General features: G+C 27.4%; 1 protein-coding gene across 2 annotated transcripts; it reads left to right on the plus strand.

Moving 5' to 3' along the window:
• Positions 1 to 29: 29 nt before the first annotated feature.
• LOC132940142 (protein PF3D7_1417600-like) lies at positions 30 to 14,440 on the plus strand. Of its 2 annotated transcripts, XM_061007579.1 has the most exons (9): positions 30 to 419; positions 5,291 to 5,431; positions 5,648 to 5,685; positions 7,251 to 7,301; positions 7,374 to 7,457; positions 7,605 to 7,706; positions 8,339 to 8,383; positions 8,483 to 8,542; positions 8,618 to 14,440. In XM_061007579.1, the coding sequence occupies exons 2-9, from the start codon at positions 5,292 to 5,294 to the stop codon at positions 14,167 to 14,169; spliced, it is 6,072 nt and encodes a 2,023-aa protein (XP_060863562.1). In that variant the 5' UTR covers positions 30 to 419; position 5,291; the 3' UTR covers positions 14,170 to 14,440. The 2 variants fall into 2 exon arrangements, with proteins under 2 accessions (XP_060863562.1, XP_060863563.1); XM_061007580.1 differs by lacking the exons at positions 30 to 419; positions 5,291 to 5,431; positions 5,648 to 5,685 and adding an exon at positions 6,194 to 7,156.
• Positions 14,441 to 14,645: the final 205 nt, after the last annotated feature.

Below are 14,645 nucleotides of genomic sequence, written 5' to 3' on the forward strand. Positions count from 1 at the left end.
TCGTCCACGATCGCCGCGCGAGTGCGCGACCCTCGATTATTAGTTCGAGCCGTTCGTGGCAGCGCATGCGTACAGAACATTTTTGAACGAGAACAACCGCCATACTGTTTTTATTTTTTAACGGAAAAATTTCCGTCATAAATGGAAAAAGCTTTGTTTGTGCTTTGTCGTCCTCGTGTCGAATTCTCGCTGTTTCCGTTTCGGGTTATCGTGCGCGTCACTGTCCTATGTCCAATGACTTTTAATCTTAACGTTCTGTATAATGTGTTGGTCTGTCAGTGTGCAGTGAGTTCTGACTCATTTGTCGCAACTTTACTTAGAATATAATTCCCATACGTTGGAGTTTTCTGTTTTAACATTTACATACGTTAATTTTCCCATAATAGTTATTCCGCTTTCAAGTACTACTTCCACATCGAGTAAGTAAATATTATTGTAGTCTACTAGTGTTGAAATTTATGTTCAGGTTTGTATTGCACTATTAATTGCTCTATGCTCTTCTGTAACGATTGAAAATTAAATTAATGTGTGTACTTGTTTTATAGACAATTGTATTATAAATTAAGAGGTAAGAATGTATTTTTTTTGTGTGGGAAGTGTAATCTATATACTTATTTATTAATTTAATACGCATTTAAAGTAATTTGTACGAAGAATTATTATGCTGTAGTTTATATTTCATTATTGTTATTTTTTAGTATTAATTCGATACTGTTGAAGGTGTAGGTTGTAGGTACCTAATTATTCTACTTACCTATATAAATTAATTAGGTGTAACATATTTTTTTAAGTGACGCTATACCCGCATGCGTTGTCTCCGTCTTACATATGTACAATATAGCAAAAAACTGTTTTGCGCGGGATAGAACCACCCCCTCGGTATTTATAGTAGAATTTATTACCAAAATTCCACAACGCATAGGGAACAACTTTATCTGTGTCATAGCGTTTTTATTATTTGGATAACATAAATAAAATTAAAGTTATCAGTTTGAAAACAGGATTTTTTTTGTTTTTTTATGTAATTGTTAAAATTTATTGGTAAATGCTATAGCGTCCTCTTAATTACCTATATATTTTTTTCTACTCATACCTAGTGTATGTATCATCTTAATCCGAGTCTCAATCTTAATGAATTTTTTGGAAGTTACAAATGAAAACTATTAGTTTGGTAGTAAACAAGGTTTTGAACTGAAGATAAAGTTACATACCGTAAGAGCGGGATACTTTACTCCTGGGGTTAAGCATTGCTCCAATAAAAATATTTACTGATATCAATTGTTGCACATTATGATTTTGATCATAATTCATTTTTTGATTTTGAGATAAGATATTGTAGTTTTTTTTATATTGTTCTTATTAACATTACAATTTTTTTCAAACATTTCAAACAGTTTTATTAGTTTTGCCTCCAAGATGTATGTCATGAAAAGTGTTGTTTTCAAAAACACAAAAACTCAGTGAAAAAGTTATCCAAAATCTAGGGGATTGAAATTTAATTTAAAATGTATTGAAAAAGACTTAATCATCTAAAAAATAAAATTACATTATTCATTTATATTATGTATAGGTTCAGATTAGTTAAACCACAAGCACTAAACATTGCACCAATAGTTATTATATGCATTAAAGTAAGGTAATTTGAATCATTGTGCAATGTAACCTGCAATGTATTTTAACTTTGTTCTAAACTTTTGGGAATAAGTAAGTAAGTCACTAGTACGACATTCGGATATTTTTGAATTGTTCTTACCTCTCAACATCCATACATATAAAACAGCGTAAACAGGTAATTTTTATCTTTGTTATTGAAGCTATAGTTTAGGTTTAAGCTAAAAAAGAAATATATTTGGAGCAAAGTAATCCGCTTTTACGGTATTATGGTAAAATATAGGTTGACATTGCATTAACCTAAGATGTACATTTCACCCTCATATGACAATAATGCTATATAAAAACTTAGTTTTTTTTACTTGAACTTTTTAGTTTTTTATTTAAAAAAAAGTTAAATAGTTTTATAATTTTAAGTACCTACCTATTTATCTATTTTTCATTGAAAATAAATCAATCTGTATGTACATATTCCAATCCAAGTATGTATAATACAAATTCAATAGATTTCTACTTCGTAACAAAATATAATGTTATTTTTATTTAATTTGTGGACATTTTTTCTGAGGTTAAGATATCAACTGTTATATAAATGGTTTATTCACATTTATTCCAGGGTTTTATATTTTGTAGTTATATTAAAAATTATAGGAGAAATTATTTAACTCATTTAAGATAAATGGTAAATTGTGTCAAGGGGGAGGAATATAATATGTACTTAAATTGTATGTTGTTAAACATACTGGACATTTTTCTTCTGTTCTCCTATGCCTTTTTTTCCTCTATACCGGGTTAGGTTAGGTTAGGACATTGTCAGTTTTCAATTTTTTTAGTTTTTTTTTCTATAAATATCAATACAATTTTATCTGTTCAGTAAAAAAAGCTTGAACATTTAATAGAAGGCTCCTAGGTTATTGTTTCAAAGGCAGATGAAAAAAATTAAAAATGCTTAGTCACAGTTTTTATTTATAAGCATTTAAAGTTCAAATTTTGACAAAATACTGAAAATCACGAAAATTAGCAAATTATTTTGAGTTGAGAATTCATAAAAATTTTTATTTTTAAATCTAAGATTTTAAAATGTAATATAAGATTACTCATAAGTTTGTCTACCTTTATCAAAAAAAAAAATGTCTACAAGAAACTTGAATTAAATTTTTATGAGCGTCTGAAATTTATATTTTTACAACATTTTATATTCACTTGATTTCTCATGTAACAATTTTCTTATTTTATTGTAATTAAAAAACGAATGACTGTAGATATTTGAAAATTTCACTGAATGTTTATATAAGCATTTTCTATACACCATAAAATTCTGAAAATATTTTGACTCTTTTTGAGCTGTTTACGGACATTGTCAGTTTTCAATTTTTTTAGTTTTTTTTTCTATAAATATCAATTAAAAAATTTTTGTTGGGTAAAAAAGCGTGAAAATTTAATATAAGGCTCCTGATATATCGTTCTAATAGCAGTTGAAAAATATTAAAAATACATAGGCACAATTTTTTTTTTATAAGCATTTAAAGTTCAAATTTTGACAACATTTATCAAATTTATAATTTATTAATTATTTTGTAGTTAAAAATGTATAAAATGTTTAACTTTTATGGCTAAGGATTGAAAATTTAAAACAAGGCTCCACGTAAATAGGTTGTAATATATAAATTACTTTATTCACAATAATATCATCAAATATACTTGGTAATATCATAGGCTGACTGACCTTTTTCGCTCAGAATCGTTTTTCTTATACAATGATATTATATCATTGAATTCAAATTTAACACCATCCATTACAGTGACCCACTTGTAACCTACTGTACAGCAGAGTGACATCCACTTATCTACCTTTTTTGGTTTTTGGTACAACTCTAAAACAAATTAAAAAATAAAAATGGTTTGATTCATCTCCATTCAACCCCAAATATGGGCATATTGTATTATTATTTATTATTGTTATAATATAATCGGTGTTATTTTTATATTTAATTTCAAACGTTTTCATATTGTACCGTAATATGTAAGCCAATGTAGCTAATTTTTAGGGTTGAATGAATATTCAGTGGCTTTTGATTTTACAATGATTTGTGTTTTTTAATATTTTTGTGTCTGTGCCTGTACACGGAAAGTAGTTCAAAAAATACTTAGATTTTCAACTTTGAGTTTGGATTTTGATAGTAAATTGGATCTTATTGGTAGTTTTGAAAGGTCAAAACAAAATAAGCGCAGTACTTAAAAAAAAAAAATTAAGGAAAATCGGGAATTTTTATGCAAAAACCAGTTTTCAAAAAAGTTAAAACTAATATTGTTTTTATAGTATACCTAACTCAAAAATAAATAACCTAAGATACTTGAAATTTTCATCAAATATTCATATTATTGCATTTTCTTTATATGATGTAATTTTCAAAATATTTTTTCTCTCTGAGCTATTTATAGTCATTTTTAATTTTCAATTTTTTTAGATTCTGAGCTAAGCGATGAATGTATTGATTTGAAATGATATGTGTTTTTTTTTTATTTTATTTTGTGTCTGTCATTGCCTTTTAGGATAGGAAAGTGAATCTAGTTGGTACTTTGGGGGATCAAAAGTAAAAATTTCTCAGGTTCTGATTTTGGTTTTTGGTGCAACTCTAAAACAAATGACTGTAGGTACATGCAATTTTGACTGAATGTTAATATTAGCATTTTATATACACCATAACATTTTCCAAATATTTTGACTTATTTTGATCTGTTGATTGACATTTTCAATTTCCATTCTTTCTATAAATATCAATAAAATTTCTGGGTAAATAAGCGTGAAAATTTAATGCAAGGTTCCTGATATATCGTTACAATAGCAGTTGAAAAATATTAAAAATACATTGGCATAATTTTTTTTTATAAGCATAAAAGTTCGAATTTTGACAAAATTTAATAATTATTTTGTAGTTAAAAATTTATAAAATTTTCAACTTTTATAGCTAAGGATTGAAAATTTAAGACAAGGTTATTTATAAATTACTTGAATCACAATAATATCATCAAATATACTTGGTAATGTCATAGGCCGACTGAAAGTTTTCGTTTAGAATCATTTTTCTTATACAATGATATTATATTTTTGAATTCAAATTTAACACCATCCATTACAGTGACCCAATTGTTACCTACTGTACAGCAGAGTGACATCCACTTACCCACCTTTTTTAAACTAAAAATTACTCATATTATTTGTATCTATTTAACTAACTAATTATATTGTATTGTAAGTAAACACAAATTAAAATAATATTATAATCCGCATATTAATTTTATGAGTGTTTCGGTTCGTAACATTTTCCATTTTCGAGCACTGCTGGTAGACACTGGTAAACACAAACATCCTTAGGAAAATATTGGATGTTTATAATAAAACTAATTCAATGTTTACTAATAATTGTTAATTAATGGGGTTTTTTTCTAAATGCCTAAGAAATACGTTGATCTGTGGTTAAATTATTAATCAGAATGGTAGGTAGTGATAGATATTAGATAATATTCTCCACAAATTAGATAGAATACCTTCTTAAGGTTTATAAATAACCAGAGGTAACATACATATAGTGTACTTACAATAAGTACCTAGTTAACTAGGTATTAGTATAACTAAAATAGCCAGTCATATAGGTATTAATCAAATAACTGCTTTCAGAATGGATACAAATGAGCTCAGTTTAGTTGAAAATGAATATGATGATGGTGTGGTATGTTTTGGTCCAGTGACTGAAAGTCAACTAAATAGATGTAAAAGATTACCACGTCGCACTGTTTTACCATCAGATTTCGAATTAAGGTAAAAATTATATTTAACATTTAAAATTATTTAAATTGTTCTTGTTAAATATATTATATTTTGTTTGAGAAAATTAGGGTTTTGTTTAAAATAATTAAAATTTTTTTTTAGTTTTCTTCTAAAATATCATCTTTAATATATAAATTGATTTAATTTAATTATGTACCTTCCAAATAAATAAGTCAATAATTATTGTATTTTACATCTTACTTTCAGCCAATCCCTTTTTGAGCAAGATGAAGATAAAAAAAATGGCAAGTATAAATGTATTATATTATTGAACTTTTTCCACGTATCAATAGTATTTAAGATTTTGAGCGGAGCGAGGAAGCTAGTGGTTTTACAATGGTGTTTATTTTTTATTTATATATATATCTTGTATACAAAATTTCTACCAGAAGAAGTTCTTCGATTTCAATATAGTACCTTATCTTATACCAAATTGGATCAAGATGGTACTTTAGAGAGGTCATTTTTCGATTTTCTCAATAGTTATTTAATGCCACGGGAATAACTACTGACACATTACGACAAACCGCTTAAAATGGGATTTTAATTTCTAACAATTTGTATATCATTTATTATACATTGAGTCACTTGTAACCTACTGTACAGAAGAGCGACTTCCACTTACCCCCTTTTTAAGACCAGTTTCATTTAATTTTAATGATGTTTTGTCTGACATATATCGAGACCACATGGCATAGATGTATAAAAATTTTATTGTTAATTATAACTAAAGCGCGGATTTTTAGGTTCTTAAAAGCTTAAAATAGGATGCTAATATGCTCTAAAAAAAACCCTAAAATAATCTCTAAATATTCCTTTAACTTGTAAATATGCAGATAATATGCTCTAAAAAAACCTTAAAATATTCTCTAAATATTACTCAAACTTGTAAATATGCAGATAATATGATTTTTTTTTTCTTAAGTAATTCAATAAATAACTGTTATGGCCCATTCCTTTGGTAACAGGTAAATTATTTAAATTTAAAACAGTTTATGCATAGGAATATAAATTTAATAAAATTATATATAAAAAACAAAATAGTTAAATAAAAACAATGAACAACTTGGATACACCAGTATCGGATCCAAAGGGGTGGTTGGTTAAAGGGACATTTGCCCCCCCTAAAATAAAAAAAAATTATGCCCTTGATACCCACTGGTATGCACCATTCTTTGGTAAAAGATAAATTATTAAATTTATTTATATTTATTATAAAATCATTCTCATCACGTTATCAGTTGTCAAATACGATAATCTATGGTACAATCACAGACTGAGAGTAACAGTATGACCAACATTACTAATTTAATTACAATCAAGTAGATAATTCAATGATTTTTAATTTTTAACATCCTTAAATCAAATTTTTTTTTCCTAGAAAAATCACAATTCGAGAAATGAACAATATATGAATTTTTATGAACAATAATTGAATATATTCTAAAATATGACAAAAAAGGCTAAATATTCTATAATATATCCAAAATATGCGAAATAAATTTTTTCCTACAAACTTTATGGTGGATAAATCGTCCACATTTTTCATCCTCGTAAAGCCAATAAAAATATGTAAAAACCTAAAGATCCACGCTCTAGTTATAACTCATCTATGTTCTGTTCCACAAGAGAGTTCGACTGCCATGCGCATCAAAATGGATTAGCTCCGATGTCGCGAGACCAAATTTCCCCCATCATGTGACGTCCGCTCTCTGCGTAATTTTCTACATGCTCAAAATCTAAAATAAATATACATATTTTTTTGTAGGTAGGAAATTAAATTAAACTAATTATATGTTATTTTTCTTAGACCAATCTAATGTCTTGGATGAAAATACATCAACATGTGTTGATAATTCAAGTAAACACATTTTTTTTAAATATTAATTTTATTCTAGATTTATCATATAATTACGTTTACTTTTACTTTTAGTCAATAAAACAAAAAAATTTGATGAAGAAAAAGAAAAAATTGAAACAACTGAATTAAAACAAAGCTTTTCTGAAGAGTCTGATTGTAAGTATTTTTAGTTAATTATATTAAAATTGTAAATTAAAAATACCCGCTGGTTTTGAAAAGGAAACCGAGGACTTGTTATAAATGATTGCATCTTATTATATTATTATAATCTGTAGTTTACCTATCTCAAAATTATTTTTACAGCAAAATTTTCTTCACCATGTTTCTCAAAGTGTATACCAAATGCAAAGTTGATGGACACAGAAGTTATTAATAGATACATCAGAATGGGATCAACATCGTCAAGTATGATATATACATCTATATTTTGGTTCTTTATTATATCCCTCTGCCATCGCACCCTATAAAATATATTTTCCCCCCCCCCCCCTCCCACTTGGTTGACCATCTATTATACTATGATATTTTTGTATACCATAACAAAACTTTAAAATAATAAATATAATATAATATATTTTTATAATTACCCAATAATTACATAATTACACGTTGAAGAATAAGACTATTAATAATTTTTTCATTTAGAAATGTTAATAGAAGATTCTTCACAAATTGTTCTACCTTAAACAAATTAAAAAGTGTCTGAAAAGTTCCGCTATTTTTAGCCATGAAATATTTTTGATTTTATTAATTTTTTTTTTAACTAGTACGCTAGGATGACAATGTGTCCGCTCATAATTGTTTTTGTATGCAATGGTTTATCATTGAATTCAAATATAGCACATCTATAACAATAACATACTTGATGAATACTGTACAGCAAAGCAGTACCCGCTTGTCCACCTTTTTTATTTTACTTCTATAGTTGATTAATACATTAAATTCTGTATTTATTAATACTTTAATTATTACATTTATTTATTCAACTAGTTACTAATTCAAAACAAAATAATTTTAATTCTCATTATTGATTTTAGATGATTCTTCTTTATCAGAAGATCAAAATAAGTCTACATTTGAAGGTGTGTATCAATAATATTATAGGATTTCTTTAGTAGTCAATTCAATAAAATTATAGTTATTAAATGATTTTAAATATATTATTGTAATTTAATTTTCAGATGAAACCGTTAGCTTTACAGATGGCCAAGAAATGGAGTCAATTCAAGACAATTATGCCTGTACGTATTTAAAATAATTTATAAATGTATATATTATTTTATTTTGCTCTTGATTAATTTTGATTTGTGTTTTAGTTGATGAAACCAGTGAACGCTTTTCTGTTTCAAGTGCTATTGAGCAAAGCACTAGTATCAACCAACAAAATGTATTAGATGATTCTAATAATGTATGCACTTTAATACATTGTAGTCAAAAAGACGATACAGATTTAAGTATATGTAGTGACTCAGAACTTGAAGATGTTACTGAAGATTCAATTGTTGCTGATGAATATAGTGTTACACCTGGAAAACAGAGATTGTTTGATTTGCGAGTCACTAAACAATCACTTCGTGCTAAGGCTCTCGTAGCATCTGCTCCATTTATGGATAGAATTGAAGAAACTACAACTCCTGTTGTGTCTAAAGTTCTTAATTCTCCTTTAATTTTAAATGACACCAGTTATAGACACTCAGAAATCAATGAAAATTTAAATGTTTTATCAATTACTGAAATACGTCATGGTACATCTATTGAGCATTTCAATCAAACTTCTAATGAAAATGTGTTTGAAACTTCAAAGTTTATTGATGAAACTGCGGGAGAATTATTGATATCAACCGATTTGAAGAATGATATAGTTTCTGTGAATAAAAGTGCAGATACTATGTTTGATGAAACAATGAACACAAATAAACATTCAACAGATGGCAAGGGTATGAATGTTAACAAGTCATTAATTAAAACTGATCAAATCGAAAATACTTTAAATGATATGGTGCATACATCTAATAATAAACAGTTTATGAATATCATGACCAACATAGTAATTCCAACAGACTTAAATGTTCATTATGATAAAGAATACTTAATTGCTGCACAAATCAATGCTATATCAACAAATACCAGTGTAGATGATAAAATATTTGATACAACTATGAAGACTAATATACTTTCAACAAACAATCAAAGTACTGATTCAAATAAATCCTTAAATGACACTGAACACAAATTTGAAGTTGATAAGTCTGTGAATATTATGGCCAATATGGCTATAACAACATCTGATGTCAATGATCATCATAAAGATGAAGAATTCTCAGTTGCCATGGATGTTGATATTAAATCAGCTAACACTAGTGTGGATAAAGAGTTAGATGAAACAGTGTGGACTCGTAGGCTTTCATTAAACAACCAAAGTACTGATTCAAATAAATCCTTAAATGAAACTGATCACAAATTTGATGGTGAAAAGTCTATGAATATTATGTCCAATATAGCTAATTCAATATCAGGTGTAGATGAGTATAATGATGTAAAAAATTCAATTGCTACAGAAGTTGGTATTATATCAATTAGTAGCAGTGTAGTGGATAAAATATTTGATGAAACAGTGTATACTAATAAACTTTCAACAAACAACCAAAGTATGGATACGAATAAATCCTTGAATGATAGTAATATCGAAAATACTTTGAATGTCACTGAACACAATTTTGATGGTGAAAAGTCTATGAATATTATGTCCAACATGGTTGAACCAACATCTGATGTCGATAATTATAATGATGAAGAATTCTCAGTTGCCATGGAAGTTGATATTAAATCAACTAACACTAGTTGTGTGGATAATGAGTTAGATGAAACAATGTGCTCTAATTGGCTTTCAATAAACATCCAAAGTACTGATTCGATTAAATCCTTAAATGAAACTAATATCAAAAATACTTTAAATGACACAGAGTATAAATTTGATGGCGAAAAGTCTATGAATATTAGGTCCAACATGGCTGTACCAACATCTGATGTCAACGATGAAGAATTCTCAGTTACCATGGAAGTTGATATTAAATCAACTAACACTAGTGGTATGGATAAAGAGTTAAACGAAACAGTGTGCACTAATACGCATTCAATAAATAACCAAAGAACTGATTCGATTAAATCCTTAAATGAAACTAATATCAAAAATACTTTAAATGACGCTGAGTACAAATTTGATGGTGAAAAGTCTATGAATGTAATGTCCAATATAACTAATTCAATATCGAGTGTAGATGAGTATAATGATGGAGAAAACTCAATTGCTACAGAAGTTTGTAATATATCAATTAATACACTTTCAACAAACAACAAAAGTATGGATATGAATAAATCCTTAAATGAAACTAATATCGAAAATACTTCAAATGTCACTGAACACAAATTTGACTGTGAAAATTCTATAAATATTAGGTCCAACATGGCTGTACCAACATCTGATGTCAACGATGAAGAATTCTCAGTTACCATGGAAGTTGATATTAAATCAACTAACACTAGTTGTATGGATAAAGAGTTAAACGAAACAGTGTGCACTAATACGCATTCAATAAATAACCAAAGAACTGATTCAAATAAATCCTTAAATGAAACTAATATCATAAATACTCTAAATGTCACTGAACACAAATTTGATGGTGAAAAGTCTATGAATATTATGTCCAATGAAGCTAATCCATTATCGAGTGCAGTTGAGTATAATGATGGAGAAAACTTAATTACTTCAGATGTTGATATTATTCCAATGAGTACCAGTGTAGTGGATAAACTAATTGATGAAACAGTGTACCCTAATACGCTTTCAACAAACAACCAAAGTATGGATATGAATAAATCCTTAAATGAAACTAATATCGAAAATACTTCAAATGTCACTGAACACAAATTTGATGGTGAAAAGTCTATGAAGATTATGTCCAATATACCTATTCCATTACCAGGTGTAAATGGTTATTTTGATAAAGAAAACTCAATTGCTACAAAAGTTGATATTAAATCAATTAATACCAGTATAGTGGATAAAATATTTGATGAATCAATGTTAATAAATGCTAATAAACTTTTAACAGACAGCAGATTTATGAATTGTAATAAATCCTTAAATGAAACTGAAAGCATTTTAAATAATACTGAACACAGGTTTGTGAATAATATCCAAAACACCTCTGTTTCAGCTGTTCATTTTGATGAAAAGTTGCATTTAAGTAAACTGGATAAGAGTATATTAAAAAACACAATCAATTCTGATAATTCATTTGTAGGAATTAACGACGTTAATATAACTTGCAATACATCACTAGAAGACCCGTCATGTATGATGAGACAATACTTAGACTTTGAACAAACTGTAAATGAAATGTGCAATGATATTTCATCAGCAAATGGTCCTGTTGGAAAATCGAATAAGCCAAAAGAAAGTTATGACGATGAAACTCTTGAAAATTTGATCGAACAAACACTTTCTTCTGATACATTCAATCTAACGAAAGTAAATGAAAATGTCTCTAATTATAATGGGTCAAACTTATCGGTCATTATTGAAAATAAATCTCTAGAAACTTCTTGTAACAACATTGAGCAAAATGAAGATTTTGTCATTCCCAATAATGATGTACCAATAACTTTGGAGTCTGAAAGTATTGTGAAGGAAGTCAATGATATTGAATTGTTGAATAAATCAACAGTTGTAAATACAGTAGCTACTCCTTCAAAATCTGAAGTTGGTTTAGCATATGGAATAGATGTTAACAATCAAATCAAAACAAAAGAAAGTATTTCAATAAATTGTAATATTACAGATTCAGGATTAGTTGAAAATATAAATGAATCTAAACGTAATGGAAGTTCAATGTTGAGCGATGAGTTATCCAAAACGGAACTTGATACATTTACCAAAGTTAATAAAAACTTTAATAATACCACTACAAAACAAATATTTATCTCAGAAGATGCCATTAAAATACATTCAACACAAAATACTTTGGATGAAAACAACTTATATCTAATAGCCGATCAAATTAATATAACTGACATTCCTAACTCCACTGCTTTTAAACTTATTCCAGAAACAGAAATAACTCAAAAAAACCTGATTGATCAACATGAATTACTTAATAATGACAATCAGCAACAAGATTTATTGGATGCAACTAAATGTATTGATAATAGCCTAGAAGAATTTACAAATCTAGAACAGATGTTTAATTTTGGAGACAATATAAAAGGAAAACAAGTTGAATATAAGACTCCCAAGACACAAAAACTATTAGATTTTAGTATTATTCAACAAACGCCCACTTTTGATAATCCATCAAAGAAACAGAAGCTATTAAATTTCAGTATTGTTGATCAAACTCCAATATTACTAAGTACACAAAAAAAATATCCAATTGATAATGTTATCAACGATGACAGTTTAATAAATTTTAGTTCAGTTGATCAAATGTGGAATTCAGAAGTAGTGACGAAAGATGAAATTAATTTTAAAGATTTACATAACTCTTCCAATTATTCTTCATCAAATAATCTATCAACAATTTCAGCTCCTGATTTAGAATTATTAGCAGATGAGTCAATTAAAAGAAATACATCAAATTTCAGTAACTCATCTTTTGATCAAACAATAACTGATTCAAATTTAAACCTGTCTACTTATTCTTGTGCAAGTAAGACTCAAAATGTTATAACAGAATTAAATAATCTGGAACCATTGGTATTAATCAACAAACAGATTGTTGCTGACAAACCTTCTGACTCTTTAAATCAAACAGTTAAACTAAATGAGTCAAGACAAAAAACATTTTATGACAAACACTGTGTTGCGGAAGCGTCTACTAAAGTAGTAAAACCCGACTTAAAATTGTTATCAAATACTACTTCAAACCAAAACATTGATTCTGCAGTATTTAAAGATGATTCAAACCAAGACCCGTGTTTTAACTCAAATGAACGTGCCATTGTAGATTTCAGCATTATCCACCAAGGATTGTTGGAAAATGTTGAATTAAAAAACAATACTGCTATAACATCTTTTGAATCTGATAGAAATGTTTCTAATCTAATTGAAATGTCTTTTGTTACTAAATCTGAAGAACAAACAATTCTTTCATCTGAAAATCCAATAATACCCATAACTTCTCACAGTATATCTGAAAACTCAATACAAAGTCGTTCTGATGAAATGAATAGCACAGCTCTACATTTAGAAGAATCTACATTTTTGCACAATAACACTGAATTGTTAACTGATATACAGATGAAAGATGAGTCGCTTCTTATAGAATCGCCAGAAAAGAGTTCAATTATCGATTCTTTTCATAGTATTGAATTGGATCATGTACAGGAAGATAATAAGAGGAAAATGGAGACTACTCAAGAATATGATAATAACGAAAAGAAAATGAAAGTAGAGACTGAGATGCTGAAGACACCAATGTCGATGCTCTATAAAATTAAAAATATGTTCAGGAGCAGTGAAAGACAACCATCTTGTGTAAATAATACAAAAGAAAACAATTTGAAATCAAACAAATGCTATCAAAAATTAAATTTTAACAAATTTGAAGAAAATAATGAAGATTTTACTAAACGAATAACATTAAAAAAACCAGAAGTTATAAGAAGTAAAATACCTTGCAAAGTCACTGACAGATCATTAATAAAAAATGATGAATTTAATAGTTCATCTCTATTGTCCCTTAATGATAGTATAAAACAAAAAAAAACCATACCAAAGTTAACAGGAGTTCCTGTATTATCTGATGTATCTAATTCGTCAAACAGAAAGTGTGCAGAAAGTCGTATACCTTCCAAATTTCAAAAATAATGTCTCATAAATTATTTTTATAGTTATTATTTAATTTTTATTTTAGTTTAGTTATTTATTATGAAAATAAGGCAAATGTATTAGTAAAAAAAATTCCACTTTTAAGTATACATATTATGAATACACCCTAGAGTTAAAAGTTTTATCATTTTTTATTTTATTAGTTAATTTTAATTCATGATGTATATTTTTACTTTTTATACATTTTAACTTTAATACCTATATTTATATAAAAAAGAATATATTAATAAACTCAAGATTTATATATTAATTATTTGTTTATGTTATTGTTTATTCAGTCCAGTGGCCTAATTACAATAAAGGGTACCTGCCTTCTACCTGTGTGAGTTTTTTTGGTATAAGTCTTGTGTAATAAGTAATAACTTAATAACACTGCTATATAGAATTATAGTTTATAGATTTATGAAATACAACTGAACAGTGAGCTCAAATGCTTGACTATTATGGTTCATTAG

This window comes from Metopolophium dirhodum, chromosome 3, assembly GCF_019925205.1.
Source record: "Metopolophium dirhodum isolate CAU chromosome 3, ASM1992520v1, whole genome shotgun sequence".
Lineage (NCBI taxonomy): Eukaryota > Metazoa > Arthropoda > Insecta > Hemiptera > Aphididae > Metopolophium > Metopolophium dirhodum.